Here is a 19644-nt window from a genome sequence, read left to right as displayed (position 1 = left end):
CACTGGTTTTCTTGTTGATTAGAACAGGATTAGGGGGTGGAAACAGCAAAATTTTAACTTTTCGGAAATTACCTATTGCTTATATATATATATACACACACACACTAGTATGTGTATGTATATATATATATATAATATATATATATATATACTCACACCCACACACAATGGGTGTCATCCGGTTTTCACTTACAAGAGGTTTGGGTTGCCCAAGGCTATTGTAGAAGACACTTACCTAAATGCCACACAGAGGGAATGAACCTAGAACCATGTGGTTGGAAAGCAAACTTCTTACCACACAGCCATGCTATATAACTAATGAACATCTAGAAAATTTAACAACAAAGTGTTAGGAAATTTTATATAAATACTTTATTGTATATAATGTATTGTTAAAAAACATGACAACAATATGCTACAAATTAATCCAAGTATGTCTAGAAAAGTGATTTAACTGTGTTTTCCAGCATACAGGATGACATAGTATAAACATTCAAACATTATCACTAGATTTCCAAATCCTGTTGCATTTCATGTGGAATTTTAGATCCTCCAAAGTCATGTTGGTGAGTAAATCAACCAACTTATTTTTTGCTATAAATTTCCATCTGAAAAATTCAACTTGTATGCTGGAAGAAAATAGTGTTACTGAGATGTTGCTTGTGAAAGATATGAAAAGTGTAAACAACATTGAGAAAAACCAAAGATCTGAATTTTTTCAAATAAAAAAAAATATCCTGTGTAGTCATTTGACATAAATTTATACACAACAAAACTTCACAGTGGATAAAAAAAAAAATACATACCATATTTTCTAGCAGACAAGTCAAATTTTTCAGACCAAAATTTACAATTAAAAAAGGTAGGTTGACTAATGTACCAAGATGGTTTTGGAGAGTCAAACATTCCATTTGAAAGAATTTGGAAAGATAGTGAAGATGTCTGAATATTTATATTATATACTACATCAACTTGTATGCTGGAGAAAAAATGGTAAACACATTCTTCCTAAGCTATTATGCTGTACATCAATAGTAAAGAAAAAATGTGTTTCATTCTTGACATTCTTAGTTAGCCCCACAATGATGCTTTGTGATATTTAAATGTATTTCAGGTTTTCTAATTAATGAGTGTTGTTTTTTTTAAATAGATCCTGCGTCACTAATCTTGCCCTTCCCACACATTATTGCCTCTCAAAAAGATCAGGTAAAACTCACATCTAAAACAGTAAACCAAACATTCCAGATAGTATCCAGAGAAAGGACAATCAACTAGCATAAAGTCACACACCGACACACTCCAACCTTCTCAGCCTTTTCGCTTAAAATGGGTTATGTTTAGTGTGATATTCTAACGTTTTAGGATTCTTTACGAGTAGCGAGTTATCTCCCTTGCACATCTTCGTTAACGATACAGGACAAGGACTGTCAACACTTGGCGATTTACTGCAATGTGAAGGGCTGAGTTTCTTGGCCTGATGTTCCTTGTGGTACATAATTTCTCACACTTGATACGTTGCGTCCCTTTGATCTACGAACTATATTACCTGAATAGTAGTCTAATGGATAGGCTCAGCTCCTAACTTATAAAAAAAAAAGAAGACATTTATTAAGCACACCTAATTCACTATTCTCTCCTCCTCCCATTACCTATACTGTATCTAACTCCAAGGTCACTGCACTAACTACTTCATTCTGTCCTTCTTCCTTATAACACCAACCCTCTGGAATTATTCCCCCCTCTCTCTCTCTCTTCTTGAAATCATTGACTTCCAACAGATTAAGCAGAATCATTTGTAGCATAGCCTTGATATACTTGATCTGATTCAGAAAATAATTGAAATAACATATCCAACAACTGCAACGCTGAGATAATGAGAGAGAGCCTCTATGTAGTAACTCATCCTGCTAGAAATAGCAGTCAAATCTCCTGATTCAAACCCCATCCTACTATCTTAAAAAAAGGAAGAGTCATTGGATCTAATAAAAGACAGATCGCCAAAGATGGAACCAGATGCTGGAGCAAGGCTGCGCAACAACAACAGCAATACCCTCTCCTATAAGTTTGATATTTTATTTAATTACAGAGAATTTTGGATATTTTGAAGGTTCCCAAAATAGCACTGTTAAAAAGGTTTGTCTTCTAGCAACGCTGAATCTCTGAGTGACCCAAGCTGGCATTACGAAAGATGGAAAAACAAAAGAGAAAAATCTAGATAACATATAGATACAAATGACAAAGAAAGAGATCAGGATTTAGAGTTGCAAAATGTATTTGCAGCTAAGATATGACTAATTTTCTGAATGGAGAGGTTTTTTGGGTTTTTTTCCCCTAAAACAAGGTCTCAAGATAAAATAGAGTTTGTTATTGGTAGGCAGTGGAAGCTTCACAACTATGAATTTAACAAGTGTTTCATTATTTTGCGGAGTTGAAATGATTACGATTAAAATGAGAGAAGAAACTTTGGAAAAACAGCTAATTTGACCACGAGATATTATGAAAAATAATGATGTATTGAAATCCCTCCTACTTTTCTACTAGAGGCACAAGGCCTGAAATTTTAGGGGAGGGAGCAAGTTGATTACATCCAGCCCCAGTGTTCAGTTGATATTTATTTTATTGACCCCAAAAGGATGAAAGGCAAAGCTGATCTCAGCAGCATTTGAACTCAGAATATAAAGCCAAAGAAATGCTGTGAAACATTTCATCCAGCATATTAATGATTCAACAAGCTTACAACCTAATATTGTCGTATCAAAATATTAACAGTAACATTTTGAAGTTACACAAATGGTAAAGTATTCTAAAAAAATAACTTTATTTAAGAATTACGTCTACAAGACATTATAAAAAATCTCACCCAGCCTTACAAAATGCAAAACAAAGAAAGAAGAAAAACAATTTTTTATGACCAAATAAACAAGAATTGATGGAAGAAGATATATTTCAAATGTCATCTCATCATTGGTCTAATTACACCGTTAATCCAGTCACACCAGATTTAATTAAACTATTCATATCAAGGGGTTACGCCAGTACATGCTTTATATCATTATCGTTATCATGTCACTAGACTGCTTAAGTAGTGAATGCTATTACATTATTTGTCTCATTGTATCATTGACACAGTTATTTCATTCACTTGCTTTTCATCTCAACTTTGACCCCTTGACTTTGTTACACAGTTTGACTTTATTACAAGTCTAGATCCATTAATGCTTCAGTGACAGTAATGGCCCTAACTATATCTCTGGACCCTGATACATAAGTGCCCTTGTTACATCTTCTCATATGTCATGACATTTCCACAAGTTGTGCAAGTCTTTGAATACATGTCTTCTTCTTCGTCATAACTCTCTTCGCCATAACTATGCTGATGTGTTGAAGTCTGTTTCTGCCACAAACTGCTCCGCACTGACATTCTCAGTTCTGTAAACAATAAATTAAAAAACTGTGTCAATAACTTACAAAAAGCAGGATGCTTATCAAGTCATTACTCATGCTTATCAAGTTCTTACATGAAAGGAACAGGCATGACTGGGGGTTAAGAAATTCACTTCACAGCCACATGGTTTTAGGTTCAGTCCCACTGTGTGGCGCCTATAGCTCCAGACCAGCCAAAGCTTTGAAAATGGAATAGGTAAATGGAAATTATAAGAAACCCAATATCTAACCAGCCTGGCTATCCTTATTATATCATATTTCTTATAAGCAATCATCATCACTATCGCCATCATTTTGGTAGCCACCTCTCCATCCTTGCATGGGTCAGACAGGGTTTTTACGGAGGAGGATTTTTTTCTGGCTGGATGCCCTTCCTGTCACCAACACTCACCAGTTTCCAAATAAGGTAATATTTACCCACAGCCAGACATGTTTTGGCAGAATATTAAGAAAAAATGACACTGCTTGTATGACAGGGACACTCATTTACAATTATCACATGATGCCAAGACAAGGAGGCACACACACACATACATTTACATATATTCATATACGATGGGCTTCCTCCAGCTTCCATCTAACAAATCCACTGACGAGGCTTTGGTTAGCCCAGGGCTATAGCAGAAGATACTTGCCCGAGCATGGTCGGGAAGCAAACTTCTTAGCTCACAGCTATACCTGCTTCTAAAGACAAATGAAAACCAAGAGGGCAAACGAAGTACAATGAAGTACAACCTTTCATTTTCTTGTTAAACTTTTTCTTCTTCATGTTTGCTCTTTTCTCTGTTTTAGCTTCTTTAGCTGCTTCAATCTTTTCTTCTGATTCCCAGACAACAATGGCTCGACGCTTCACCTGTAAGAAACAAAAACCATTACTCTTTACTCTTTACTCTTTTACTTGTTTCAGTCATTTTGACTGTGGCCATGCTGGAGCACCGCCTTTAGTTGAGCTAATCGACCCCAGGACTTATTCTTTGTAAGCCTAGTGCTTATTCTATCGGCCTCTTTTGCCGAACCGCTAAGTTTCGGGGACGTAAACACACCAGCATCGGTTGTCAAGCGATGTTGGGGGGACAAACACAGACACACACATATATATATACATATATACGACAGGCTTCTTTCAGTTTCCGTCTACCAAGTCCACTCACAAGGCTTTGGTCAGCCCGAGGCTATAGTAGAAGACACTTGCCCAAGGTGCCACGCAGTGGGACTGAACCCAGAACCATGTGGTTGGTAAGCAAGCTACTTACAACACAGCCACTCCTACGCCTACATGATTGTGAAATCATCATCATCATCATCATCATCACTTAACACCCATTTTCCATGCTGGCATGGGTTAGACAGTTTGAGAGGAGCTGGTAAACCAGAGAGCATCACCCTGCTCCATGTCATCTTTGGCACAGTCTCTACGACTGGATGCCCTTTCTTAACACCAACCACTTTACACAGGAGTGTATTTTTTTCAGGTCACCACAATTAGTGGAGTTGCCAAGTAAGAAGCAAAACAGGAAAGAACTCTCACCCTCTTATATTCACCAGCTCAATGTTACTGAGAGGGTGAATATAAGAGGGAGAGAGTGACAAACAAGAGCTGAGGCAAGACAGTGATAGGAAAGAACTTGTAACGGTGGGGGCAGCAGAATATCAAGGGCAAGAGTGTCATCAGAAGTTGCAATGAGAGAGAGAGGGAATGACAGGATAGTAGTTAAAATGGAATTTAAGGCGGCAAGCTGGCAGAAACGTTAGCATGCCGGGCGAAATGCTTAGCGGTATATCGTCTGGCATTACGTTCTGAGTTCAAATTCCGCAAGGTCGACATCGCCTTTCATCCTTTCGGGTCGATAAATTAAGTACCAGTTATGCATTGGTGTCAATGTAATCCGACTTAATCCCTTTGTCTTTCCTCGTTTGTCCCCTCTATGTTTAGCCCCTTGTGGGCAATAAAGAAATAAGTAGTTAAAATGGAATACAGTAAAAGAAATAGCAGACAGGTGTGTCTGTGTGTAGCAGCAGTGGAAGGAGGATGTGGAGGGAGGCATTCCTCATCATCAATATATTTGTGTTGTCTTGTAGTTTAGCTCCAACTCAACCTTAATCAAATACAGATATGATCAGCTCATTCCAACCATGACTATTCCATTTTGCTTTTCAGACAAATTCTTTAAATGTGTGTGGACTTCTTACTTTTATCGTTTATTTTTTACTTGTTTCAGTTGACTGTGGCCAGGCTGGAGCACCATTTTGAAGGGTTCTGCCAAACAAATCAGCCCCACTACATACTTTCTTTTTAAGTCTGATTCTTATTCTATCGGTCTCTTGTTGCTAGACTGCTAAGTTATGCAGACATAAAACAAGTAAACACCAGTTGTCAAGACACACACACACGTGTTTACTTGTATGCATGTGCATGCGTGCATGTGCGTGTGTGTACAAACACACACACACAACCAGCTTCTTTCAGTTTCTCTCTAACAAATCCACTTAGAAAACCTAGGGCTATAAGTAGAAGACACTTGTCCAAAGGTGCTACACAGTAGGACTGAACCTACAACCATATGTTTGGGAAGCAAGCTTCTTACCACATAGCCACTAGGCTTAGTATGATTGACAATCGACTGCTATTTCTAGTAAATCAATTAACAGCATAGAAGAACCTCCTTTTGTTGTTGTAATGACAGAATGTAAGAAATGGCAGGTGAGGGAACGATGGAGGTTGCAGAGAAATTGCAGTTACAGGGGCTAAAAGCCATGGATTGAGAATTGACGGAAACAACAGAAATGTATGAGGGAATGAGAAGAGGAGTGGGGTGGGTCTTTTATAGGTGACGGGGAGGGATAACATCATGTTCTTCTTACCTGAGACTCTAAATATAATTTCATATCACCCCATCTTGGGTTGTGTGGGTTCTTTCTTACAATGAATTTCAGCTTTGGTTCTCGTTTGTCCAGATCGACATCGTTAAGTAAATATTTCGTCTTTGCATCCGTTTTAGTAATTAGGTTGTATGTTTCATCGTTTTCTTCCCTGAATAATTATACACATATTTGTTGTGAAAACATGCATTTGTATGGAGCAAAGGTTCTCAATGTGGACAGTACCGCCCCCAAGGGAACACTGAGCATGTTGAAAGGAACATTAAGCTTTAGTAGCAGTGGAGGGGGGGAAGTGAGGTAACATAATTAGCAGACTAAATTTTACCTGCATGATATATCATATGATATATGATAAAACTTGTAATGGTTATTAAAAGAAAATGAGATTTTATCAAACACAGTGAAATCATTAACTTACAATGTATAAAGTAAATTTACAACTTTTTTCTTTAAATCCTTAAAAATGCTTTAGCCCAAAGGCCGCGGCCATCCTGGGGCACCACCGCTGTGAAAAATATGGAACGCTTCACGAATTTGCGTGTCATCCTTGCGCAGGGGCCATGCTAATCTTCTCTGTATCGTTCCAATTTTAGTATATGTATTGCCGAAGCAATATTAATTTTTTATTAATTTTTTTATCATCTCATTGTCAAAGCTTATACAATCCATTTTTAGAGTAAAATTCATAAATTATCATCCATGTTAAGTTAGTTTACGCTGAATTATAAATGCTCTTTTGTCATTCTCACCAAATCAATGACTAACCTCTTAGCAAATAAGTAAATAAAATAAATAAATAAATCTCACCGGCAAGAATCGCAGACAAAACATTCAAAGTTCTTCAGCAAATAAGACTCTGTAAACTTTTGGTCACAATTTTCACAGTTACAGGAACCAATTAGTAAAGAAGGAGCTGCAAGAAATAGAATTGATTTATTTCAATCAATAGGTTATCCCTACATCATGTGGTATCCTAGTATCCAACAATAACTGGTCTGGTATCCAATACCTGTGGTCTGATATTTTAAACCATGAGAGTAGGTATCCTACAGCATGTGGTGTGATATCCTACGCCATGTATTCAGATATCTTACACCATGCAGTTAAATATCGTACATCATAGTCGTGGCAGTGGTCATGATCATGGAGGAGGAAATGCTGGTGGTAGTAGAAGTGGTGATGGTAAGATAGGAGGAGGGGAGGAGGAAAACGATGATGAGGATGATTATGATGATAATGAAAGGTATATCTATGTGATTAAGAAGTTTGTTCAGTTTCAGGTTTGAACCAACTACATCACTGCTTGAGCAAGTCTCTTGCTATAGCCTCAAGTTGAGCAACCCTTTGTCTGTGAAACTTCATTGGCAGAAACAGTATGGCAGTAGCTGAGAAAAGTAAAGGTGATCTTTAATAAAATCAAAAACAAAAACAGAAATGACTGAGAAGTGGTAGTTTGGGTTTATAGCTGAGAGAAGAGTGGTCTCCCTTTAGTCGAAAGATTTAAGTCCCTTGTCTCGGTTTAGTGTGGGATTGAAATGACATGTGGGAAAGAGATAAAAGTGGTCAGGGTTGCACATGTAAAAATTAAAAAGGAAGAAAGTAGAATGACATGTGCAAGAACGAGACAGGAAGTGGACAAGGTGATACATGTGGGAAAGAAGATAGGAAGAGAACAGCGTAACATAAGAGACAGAAAGATGACAGGTTGACACATGTAAGAAGGGGACAGGAAGAGAACAGAGAGACACACGTGCGAAGGGGGCAGGAAGGGAATGGAGTGACATGTACAGGAAGGAGACAAGAAGAGAACAGTGTGACAGATGTGGGGAGGGGTAGGAAGAGAACAGGGTGACACATGTGGGGAGGGGTAGGAAGAGGAGTGAGACACATGTGGGGAGGGTAAGAAGAGGTCAGTGTGGCACATGTGGTGAGGGGGTATGAAGAGGACAGTGTGACACATGTGGAGATGGGTATGAAGAGGATAGTGTGACACATGTGGAGATGGGTATGAAGAGGATAGTGTGACACATGTGGAGAGGAGTATGAAGAGGACAGTGTGACACATGTGGGGAGGGGTAGGAATCGGGCAGTGTGACACATGTGAGGAGGGGTAGGAAGAGGGCAGTGTGACACATGTGGGGAGGGGTAGGAAGAGGACAGTGTGACACATGTGGGGAGGGGTAGGAAGCGGACAGTGTGACACATGTGGGGAGGGGTAGGAAGAGGACAGTGTGACACATGTATGAGTAGAGAATTGGAAAGCAAACACATAAACACAGTAAAACCATTCCACTACTGTTTGATCTTTACCTTCATCGTAAATCACTTTCTGGTTCTTCAGATCTCTTTCTTGGTCTTCATCTAAGAAAAATCCTGCTCCAGTATCGATTTCACTGTTGCAAACCTTCATTATACTCTGGCCATTGCTGCAATATGGTAAAATGGTAAGAATCTGTAAGAGAGTTGACGAAACTATGGCCCATATCATGAATGAATGCCCTACACTTGGCCAAAACCACTATAAGTTGTGGTGACATGATGAGGTAGCAAAAGCGCTGTATTGGAAACTGTGTGGAAAGTGGGGTCTAGAGAGAGGCAAGATGTGGCATGAGCACGAACTGCGGAGTGGTGGAGTTGGAGACCTGCAAAATCCTGTGAGAATACCAAATCCAAACAGATCAGGTGCTAGACCGGGTTGGGGTAGTGCACAAGGTGCATCACAGGCTATATAGTTGATGTTGCATGCCCCTTTGACCCACAAATAGTCAAAAAGGAAGGCAAAAAAATAGACGTGTACAATCCTCTTAAGTACAAAATAACCCGACTATGGAAAATGAAGAAGGTGAAGACAGTGCCAATTAATGTTGGGTCCTTGGGGACAGTATCAAGAGGCACCAAGAGGAATATAAAGGAAATCAGAATAGAGTGCCCAGTAGAGTTGTTACAAAAGGTTTGCCTCCTTGGCATGACCAGAATAATAAGGAAAGGATCAGATAGTTGAAAAGAACAGATAGCATGGTACCATAGGCTGCAGGTGGTAAACCCGCTATACATACAAGACTTCAAGAGTTACAACAAAACCTGAGTTGATAATAATAATAATAATAATAATAATTCTTTCTACTATTGGCAGAAGGTCAGCAATTTTGAGGAGAGGAAAAATTGGTTACATTGACCACAGTATTGAACTGGTCCTTATTTTATCAACTCTCTCAAAGGATGAAAGGCAAAGTTAACCTTAGCAGAATGCTGAACTCAGAACATAAAGCCAGGAAAAATGCTGCTAAGTATTTTGTCCAGCATGCTAATGATTCTGCCAGCTCACTGATGAATAATGATAATAATAATGATGATGATAATAATAATAATAATAATAATAATAATAATAATAATAATAATAATAATAATAATAATAATAATAATAATCCTTTCTATAATAGGCACAAGGCCTGAAATTTGTTGAATACATCGACCCTAGTATTTCACTGCAACTTAATTTATCGAACCCGAAAGGATGAAAGGCAAAGTTGACCTCAGCGGAATTTGAACTCAGAATGTAGTGGCAGACAAAATACCACAAAGCATTTTGCCCGGCATGCTAATAATAATAATAATATAATAATAATAATAATAATAATCCATATTAGTGAAGGCACAAGGCCTTGAAATTTTGGGGGAGGGGACTAGTCGATTATGTCGACCCCAGTGTTTCACTGGTACTTAATTTATTGACCTTGAAAGGATGAAAGGCAAAGTCGACCTTGGCGGCATTTGAACTCAGAATGTAGTGGCAGACAAAATACTGCTAAGCAATTTGTCCGGCTTGCTAACAATTCTGCCAGCTCACCACCTTAACAATAATAATAATAATAATAATAAGTGAAAGGTAACATTTATCCCCACTAAAATATGAATGTTCTGTTAGAACAAACTTTACTGCAGTAGATGCCATGAGAGAAACTTTCATATAGGATTATGGTGCAGAATGCATGCTTCTTTGTTTATATTGCCAGCAGGGAGATAAATTCCCACCAATTTCAGTACCAAGAACACTGATTTACATGATTTCGATCTTCCTTGATCTCATCAGTGATGGGTGCTTCACCGCTACAGATAGCAGTAACTCATCTCTCCACTAGTGATATATAGAAAATCATTGTCAGATTTTGGCACAAGATGAAGAGGGATGGTCAATTACACCAGCCTCAATATTTAACTGGTTATTTTATCAACCCCAAAAAAGATGAGAGGCAAATTGGCTTCAGCTGAATTTGAACTCAGTATATTAACATCTGGAAGAAATATGACAGAGCATTTTATTTTGTTCAATGAACAAACAATTCTGCAAGTTCCTCATCCAATAATGGTAATATTTCTACTAGAGACACAATGCCTGACATTAATGTAGTCCGGAATACACAAAGTCTGAACTAAAGATTAGATGGCCATGCTTGGAATGTTTTTGATTGGTCAATACCAACTTAAAGTTAAACTAGAACAAAATTTTAAATAGTTACTACTAACGGTTTTGAGTAGGGTTTACTGTTCAGTCGGGCTTGTCTAAGCATCAGCGCTCTCTGTCGGTTGCGTTCAATCCTAGCTCTCAAAGCAGCAGATAATGACTTTTCAGAAGGTTCCACAAGAGCTTCATCTGGGATATTGTCATCTGGGAAATCTTCTTCAGCTTCTGTAGAGGCTAAAATGACATGAAATAAAAATACAAAGCAAAATCTGATTTTTTTCCCTAAAGAAAATGGATATTCTTCCCAACCACACGGTTCCGGGTTCAGTCCCACTGCATGGCACCTTGAGCAAGTGAATTTTCCGAGTCCTCTGCCCCACCCCCTGTGTGCTCGCACGCATTTTTTTTTTATATTCGTTTATTACACGTTGTTTTACACCAATTACACTATTTTTTTCCTGTTTGTGACCGTGTGTCAAAGTGGGGTTACTGGTTCGTGTGAATTATCCGAGTCCGCACCCCCCCCGCCTCCCCCACCCCAAAACTGAAAAAAAAAAGTGTACTAGGTGTAAAATAATGTCTAGTAAACGAATATGAAGTAAAAAAAATTCGCCGACGAACGGGGAAGTGGTGAGAGGACTCGGAACATTCCTGATCCGTTCGCCAGCGCGCATTTTTTTTTTTTTTTTTTTTATATTCGTTTACTACATGTTGTTTTACACCTATTGCACTAATTTTTTTTTATTGCTCGGGTCAAACACAGGAGTTTACCACTTTTCTAAAGCCTGTCGGGTGAATTGTACCTGTAATTCAAAAGGCCTTGTCACACATTGGTCTCACGTTTATTCTGCCCGAGGATTACGTTAATGGAACACACGTCTGTGTGATACTCACCTTAATTCAGGAGCAAGTAATTCTGTTCATTAAATGACTGATAGAAATCCATCCCCACCGGTGATTGTTTACATATTTAACATGGGTACTACTTAAGAAGAGTGGTCCCGGTGCGCGCACTCGCGTACTCGCGCATCCGCGCTAGCTAGTCGTGACTAGTCGATCCTTACTTCGTGTTTTTGTTTTATTTACTTTGTTTAAAAATAATTATTTACTTTGTTTTATTTACTTTGTTTTAAAAAATATTTATTTTGTGTTTTATTTACTTTGCTAGGTAGTCGTTGTAGGATCGACTAGTCATGACTAGCTAGCGCGGATGCGCGAGTGCGCGCACTTTTCTTAAGTAGTACCTTTAACATGTATATATATGATATGGGATCTTTTCCATATGATATATCAGCGAACGTAAATGATTAGGAGGGGTGCACGCGTTTTACCTCCGCCAAAGGCAATACTAAACCACATAAAAATACAAATCCAATACCGGCAAAGGAAACAAAAATAAACATCAATTCAACGCTAAGTGCATCAATCGGTGGCTTACCACAAGATTCAATAGAACCTACTGAAACAAGCCAACACGCTCGCGGCATTATCACGGGCAATGGCAAGGCTAAGGCGTTAAAATAGCCAAGCACCCTCACGGGAATCACTTGACACCTCGGTGAGACGAGCCGCCAACGATGACAAGAACTTCGCTGCCGGATGTCCAACTTCTCCAAACGTCTCAGAAGACACAGGTTGGAAGAAATGGTTCACTGACAAACCCCAACGTTTAAGGATTTAGTTCCGTTTGGCCATGGGAGTAGTGACCCTCGCATTTACCACAGCTCACACGATGTTTATATTATTTTTCAAGCAATTCTAAGTTGTCTCCCTTTCGCTTAAAGTGCCCCAGAAATTTATCAGTAAAATTAGTATTTTATTGCATAAATGTCATATATATTTATATGATATGACATTTATGCAATAAAATTCTAATTACAGAAAAGGATCACAACACTATTTTTAGCTTCTGTAAAAAGGCATGGTGGATTCAAACAGTAATTAATATAATATTATACACAATGTTAAAATGATTACATAATACATTTCAGGTCCAGTTTTTCTTTTGTTTGTATATGTATATATATATAGAGTGTGTGTGTGTTATTCGGAGTTGTTGGGGTAGGCAAGTTCCCGATCAGTCAACGGCAAAACAGAATATACATTTTGCCGGACAAACGATTATGGAGAAATATTTTTTTTAATTCGCTATCATACACTTAGAGTACGGCAATCTTTCGATTGTCTTCATTCATACAGCCTTCCTTCGTGACTTAGATTCAGGAACTGAAAAAGAAAGTGAAACACGTTTTCCCCTCACACTAGTACTCTCTAGATCAATACCGAAGGACTGGCACTAAACTGAACGAAGTAGATGAGAGACTATAAAACATGGTTAATGTTGTTTACATACCGAGCGGAGAGACGGGAGATGCCATTTCGTCAATATATCAACGACTCGCTCAAACACACACCCTTCACAGTGGTGCCACTCTCCTAATAAAGGTCGATGTCACAATCGCTGATAATATTATTCGTTTTTCTGAAGGCAGCAAGATAGCAGAATCGTTAGCACATGGGACAAAAATGGGTACTACTTAAGAAGGGTGGTCCCGGTGCGCGTACTCGCGCATCCGCGCTAGCTAGTCGTGACTAGTCGATCCTTACTTTGTGTTTTTGTGTTTTATTTACTTTGTTTAATAAAAAATTGGATCTTTTCGGTTTGAACGGCAGTTTTTTTCTAGCGGTGTCATATGAAATTGTCACCCATGATTATGACCCTAGTATCGATCTATTGCATTTCAATCTGTTTTAGGGTTAGGGTTAGGGGTGGGGGAAGGGTATCTTTTTTTTCTTCAGAAATGTAAATAAACCCAATCTGTTTCTTAAACGAGGGACATATTCATCCGACACAGAATGTTTTCACCTCAATAGACGTCATTGATTGGTTGAAATTGCAGAAATTGAAGAAAAAAAAACAAATATCATACAAACTATAGAATTTTCTCAATAAAGCCAAGAGAAAAAGATGGATCTTTTCCTTTTGAACGGCAGATGTCAACACAATTTCTAGTTAACTAAACACTTTTAAACTTCGTATACTGGTAGAATGTGTTTATAAAACATCATTTTTTCTTGGCTTTATTGAGAAAATTCTATAGTTTGTAAGATATTTCGTCGGAAATTTCGAGCATTTCGGCAATTTTAACCAATCGCTCACCTCCATTTGGGGGGAAAAGATTCTGTGCTGTATGAATATGTCCCTTGTTTAAGAAACAGATTGGGTTTATTTACATTTGCGAAAATAGATTGAAATGCAATAGATCGATACTAGGGTCATAATTATGGGTGACAATTTCATACAACACCGCTACAGAAAATGGGATTTTTTTCTAGCGGTGTCAAATGAAAATGTCATCCATAATTATGACCCTAGTATCGATCTATTGCATTTCAATCTATTTTAGGGTTAGGGTTAGGGTTAGGGTGGGAGAACTTTTTGATAACATCTTGTATGTAAAGATTTTATTTAGTGTCTGACAGTGATGTTGTTGAAACATGGTCTACAGTATGTGAGCACCACATTTAAGAACACAAAATGAAATATTTAGAAAGGTGTGGCTGTGTGGTAAGAAGTTTGCTCCCCAACCACACGGTTCTAGGTTCAGTCCCACTGCATAGTATCTTGTATTCTTTCTTGCTTAACAGAACTTTTGTCTGTGCTACAGATCATTAGGCCTTCAATTCTTAGCCTTTTTCCCACTTTTGGAACTTTCCTTCTAATTCTTTGATTGATACAGCTGTGAAAATTAAGTCACTGATATCCAAGAATCCCTAAGGATAACTGGTCTTGAACTCTGTTATGGTCTGGAAAACAATAAATAGGAGGGGTTGAGAACCAAACCCTGAGGGGCACCTCCCTGCATTCTAACTTCCTCACTGAATTTATTGATATACATGGCCCCTATATATGACTCACAAGTCATTCATTTACATGAAATTTTCTTCATGACATCAGACTACTGTGCAAGGTACTATGTCAGAAGTCTCCTCCAAATCAATGAATACCAAGTGTAGTGGCTTTATCATATCTAGGAACTTCTGAAGTTAGTGGTTCTACATTCAAGCACAAATCTAACCTATATATCATTCAAGTTAATTCTCTTCATGATTAGCTGCACTAGAATTTCCTCTGCCATTTTCATGACTTGCTTCATTAATCTGATTGTCCTTCTAGTGGGAGCACAAGGCTCGTTTGTTAGAGCATTGGGCTCGCTGTCATGAGGTAGTGAGTTCGATTCCCAGATCAGGCTGTATGTTGTGTTCTTGAGCAAGACATTTTATTTCACATTGCTCCAGTTCACTCAGCTATAGAAATGAGTGGTGACATCACTGGTGCCAAGCTGTATCAGCCTTCGCCTTTCCCTGGATAACATCAGTGGAAAGGGGAGACTGGTGGTTTTCCATAAATAACCTTACCTGGACTTGTGCCTCAGAGGGGAACTTTCTGGTTGCAATCCTATGGTCATTCATGACCGAAGGGGGTCTTTACTCTTTTCTAGCTATTGATAAAATGATACTGCTAAACAAATCATTGGGGATTACATCTCCCTGCACTACCTGATTAATATGTAAGTAATTAGCAAGTATCCTAATTCTCCTGATAGTTTCAAGACCTCAGGAACAATCCCTTCCCCTAGTAGTACTTTCAGCTTCATTAGACAATAATATTTCTGTTGGGCCACCTGAGGTAATTTTTCTTTATTTAGCAATATTCAAAACAATATTTCCATAAGACAGTATAAGTGCCATTATCATTTCATAAGGATCTCACTGACATGTCCTAACTCACACTGATGTACAGCCCTGTAACCAGAAGCCCCACAAGCTTCTCATCTTCAGCTTTTCTTCTTACTAGATATGCTTCACATCTAACAACCTGATATCCTTCCTTGCACCCTACCTGTCTTTTTTTTTTTTTTTGTATTCCTTCCAGTCCTGTCCCCTATGAGATAGGACTTTATGGCTCTGCTGCCTTTCCACCATCATGAGAGCACCAACCTAGCTATAAATCTAATTCACTTTACAGATCTGTTTTCTGGCTCACAGCTGCTGGTCTCAAAGGTTTAGTTGTCCTTTGTCGTAAATCTCTCCCCCTCATAATAAACATTATCTAAAACTATTTGCAAACTGTATTCTGTAGCTCAGTATTTTTCCTCTGTCTATTAAACCAGACTTGATAGAATCTCACAGGATCTTTCATTTGTTTCAGCCGTTAGACTGTGGCCATGATGGGGCACCACTCTGAAGGGTTGTCAAAAAAATTGCCCCAAGTACTTATTTTCTTTTAAGCCTGATTACTTATCTCTTTAATGTACCTGCTGTTATGGGGATGTAAACAAACCAATACTGATTGTCAAATAGTGGTAGTGGGGGGGTCAACTAACAGACACAAAGATACACACACACACACACACAACAGGCTTATTTCAGTTTCCTTCAACCAAATCCTCTCACAAAGCTCTGATCAGCCTAGAGTTATAGTAGGTGACAGCCCAAAGTGTCATGCAGTAGGATTGAACCCAACACCACACAGTTGGGAAGAAAGTTTCTCAACGCAGTTTCAACTGTGCCTGTATAGGGAACTTTTTCTTGTTGGATTCGTCCACTGCAGGACGAAAGCCTCAATATGTTCTCTCCACCCAACCATGGACTGCCATGGAGGCTGTGAATTTGAGCTTGAGATCAGACTGGTTCAGCCACACCAGCTTGACAGCAGATTTTATTCTTCTTGTTTTTCTTTTTTTGTATTCATATCCAGTAGTTAAGTTGATGGCACTTGCCCTCATCCCTCTCTCGCTCTTACCTACTCACTCTTCCTTGTACTTTTCCCTCTGGCTGAGTAATCATATACTTCCTCTACAGCAACAAACCCGTTTCTACCCTCATTCTTGATCACTCTCTCTCCCCACTTCTCTTGCTCTTACCTCTGGCTAGATAACCATATATCTCCTCTACAGCAGCACAACTCTTTCTTGTTAATTCCCCCGCTCTCTCTGAATAACCCTGTCTCTCCTCTTCAGCAGCACACCTGTTCCTTACCCTCATTCTCTTTCTCTCCCTCTCTCTGGCTGCATAACCATGTACCTCCTCTACTGCAAGACATCTGTTTCTGTCTCTGTTACATTAGCCTTTTGTCATCAGACACAAGATCACCTCCTCTCCTTTCAAAGATCCCTTGTCATGCAAAGTTACTTGGTGCCCTGCTAGTGCAGGTGCCACTTAAAAAGCATCCAATCCACACTGTAAAGTGGTTGGCATTTGGAAGGGTGTCCAACTGTAAAAACCATGCCAAAACAGACCTCTCCTGTGTGAGTGCTACATAAAAAAAAAAAACACTCAGTCCACTCTGCAGAGTGATTGATGTTAGGAAAGGCATCCAGCTGTAAAACCATGCCAAAACAGACACAGAAGCATGGCGCAGGCTCCTGTCAAACCATCCAATCCATGCCAGCATGGAAGAACATTAAACGATGATGATGATGAACATAAGGCCACACAGTATACTGATAAGCATTTCGCTTAGCATACTAATGATTCTGCCAGCTTGCTGCCTTATGTTTCTTATATGAACGATTAATCTATTTGGGATGTTATCACCAAACACAATTCTCACTCAATTCTCATGTTCAATGCAATGAGTTTCTTAGGCATCAAGAGTAAAAATTTCGTAATATTTTACTTAAGTTCAAAATAATCAATGATTTTTATTTCTTTTTTATTATTTTTTTGATATGTATTTATTTGATATGCATTATTTATTTGACAAGGATTGAATACAATTCCTATATTTAACAAAGGTAATTGTATCACAACAGAATTATACAGCAAACCTAGATGAGTTTTCTGTTACATCAAGGTTTTTAAAATATTTATTGAAATATTTTAAGAATTAAAATATTTATTACATAATCATAAGCAAAGAAATTTATAATTTCATTAAGAGTAAAATGCCTGTAACCATTTATTTAAATACCTGGTGGTGTTATAAGTGTAACTTTGATATTTTAGTCACTCTTAATGCCGGTGGCCATACCTGTTGCAGACTATATCTAATGACAGACAAGTAACAAAGTTCTTGGTGAATAATCAGCATTTTTCCCCCATCCACTTCCCATGCTGCTGGCATGGATTCAACAAGATGAGTTGGAAGATCTCATTCATAAGTTCCATTTTTGGTTTGGTTTCTCTGATTGGATCCCTTTCTAACACCAATCCTTTTACATATTAAGTACATTTTTTTTCCATAACACCAGCATTAAAGAGATAGTCACTGAAGACAAAAGGAACTTCTGAACCCCACATTTAACAGTGTACTGAATGCAGTTTATTATGGCACCCAAATTATAGAGATTAGGTGTGTTTAACATTGTGTGTCATTCATAAGATGTTCAGTCTGACAGTGCACATTTTTCATAATGTAGAGTGAATGTTAAAAACTTGTTATAAACTGATCGGCACATTTTCTTATGTTTATTACTGCACATTGCATCATATGTCATCTGTTCATTGACATACAAGCTAGAGTATGATTGGAAGTATGTATGCAAAATTTTGATGTAAAACAAAAATGAATGATAATACTGCACACATTTAAAGCATACATTATAAAATAGAAAACACAGTGAACATGAAACTGTCCAAAGACACATTCATTTTGCAAATGTACTTTCCATTCATTCAGTTTGCATTTTGAAATATTTGGGGAATTTCTACATTTACATGCACACGTTTTTACAATTATACTCTGTAGTTTATTATGGTGAAAAAGCTTCCCCTAATTTTTAGTAGTCAGTTTCTAGTATAATTGACAATACTATATTATTTTCAGTAACTTGTGCTCACATCAGTTTCTTGTGTGCACTGGTTGCAAAATGTGTCGCCAAACACACACCTTAAAAAGAATAAGTGCTCTAATCTAGTATTGCTAATAATTAAACACAATTTCAAGACAACTTCTAGCATAAAGACGATTAATATAAAAATCAAATTTACAGATTAAGATTGTTCACAACAAATTATTTTCTAAGAATTCTTTTTAAACCCCTTCACTTATTATTAGCAGGCCTCAAAACCCAAATTTTGCCGTTAAAATTGCATTAAATATATCATAATATACATTTTTCATACAAGTAGATAAGTAATTTCTAATTTCAAAATTAATTAGAAATTACTTTGAATAAAAAATAAATAAAACACTTTTCAATATATATATATATATATATAATTTCGTTTTTGGAGATGATTTGCAAGATTCTTTATATGAGTTCGTGAAGCATATTCTGTTATCTGGGGAGAGTCTCATTTTCTTTTTGTGCCTTATAATGTAACACACTCACTGGTAAAATTTCCACTTTTTTCCTTATTTTTATTTACCTAAAATTTTCGTTGCGTCTTGCAACCTTTGCAATAGTCTTGACTCTGTCTGTTATTTACACTATTGTAAAGGTTGCAAGACGCAACGAAAATTTTAGGTAAATAAAAATAAGAAATAAGTGGAAATTTTACCGGTGAGTGTGTTACATTATAAGGCACAAAAAGAAAATGACTCTTCCCAGACACAACAGTATATATGCAAAATTAAAAAATGTTTTATTTCTTATTCATAGTAATTTTTGATTAATGTTTTGAATAACATGCAAATTATATACATATCTACACACCATGGCCAAGTCAATAAGATAACAGAAAGAACTACAGTATTAAGATATTGTATATTGGTATTGGTGCTGCACTGTGTCCATGAGTAAGACAATTCTCAATCATCTTTAGTTGACCTTGTTGTAAATCCGTACGAAAAAGACAAATAATCCACTGTTGGAAGCAGTAACAGCACTGGAAAACCATGAAGATTTTTG

At 37.7% G+C, this 19644-nt stretch overlaps 1 protein-coding gene and 1 non-coding gene across 3 annotated transcripts; both read right to left on the bottom strand.

Annotated features, from left to right (window-relative positions):
* Window positions 1–409: 409 nt before the first annotated feature.
* On the bottom strand, window positions 410–13339 carry LOC115218056 (DNA repair protein complementing XP-A cells homolog). Of its 2 annotated transcripts, none has more exons than XM_029787822.2 (7): window positions 13140–13339; window positions 10849–11020; window positions 8635–8750; window positions 7132–7237; window positions 6307–6475; window positions 4180–4297; window positions 410–3429 (listed from the first exon to the last, which is right to left on the bottom strand). In XM_029787822.2, exons 1-7 carry the CDS (start codon window positions 13162–13164, stop codon window positions 3278–3280), a joined length of 858 nt encoding a protein of 285 aa, XP_029643682.1. In that variant the 5' UTR covers window positions 13165–13339; the 3' UTR covers window positions 410–3277. The 2 variants fall into 2 exon arrangements, with proteins under 2 accessions (XP_029643682.1, XP_036363751.1); XM_036507858.1 differs by having other exon boundaries at window positions 10849–11011; window positions 13140–13338.
* Window positions 6835–6939, bottom strand: LOC115218165. The gene has a single exon (XR_003882222.1). It is a non-coding gene; the product is annotated as a U6 spliceosomal RNA (small nuclear RNA).
* Window positions 13340–19644: the final 6305 nt, after the last annotated feature.

Source organism: Octopus sinensis, linkage group LG12, assembly GCF_006345805.1.
Source record: "Octopus sinensis linkage group LG12, ASM634580v1, whole genome shotgun sequence".
Classification (NCBI taxonomy): domain Eukaryota; kingdom Metazoa; phylum Mollusca; class Cephalopoda; order Octopoda; family Octopodidae; genus Octopus; species Octopus sinensis.
This window is presented reverse-complemented; position numbering and strand designations above follow the sequence as displayed.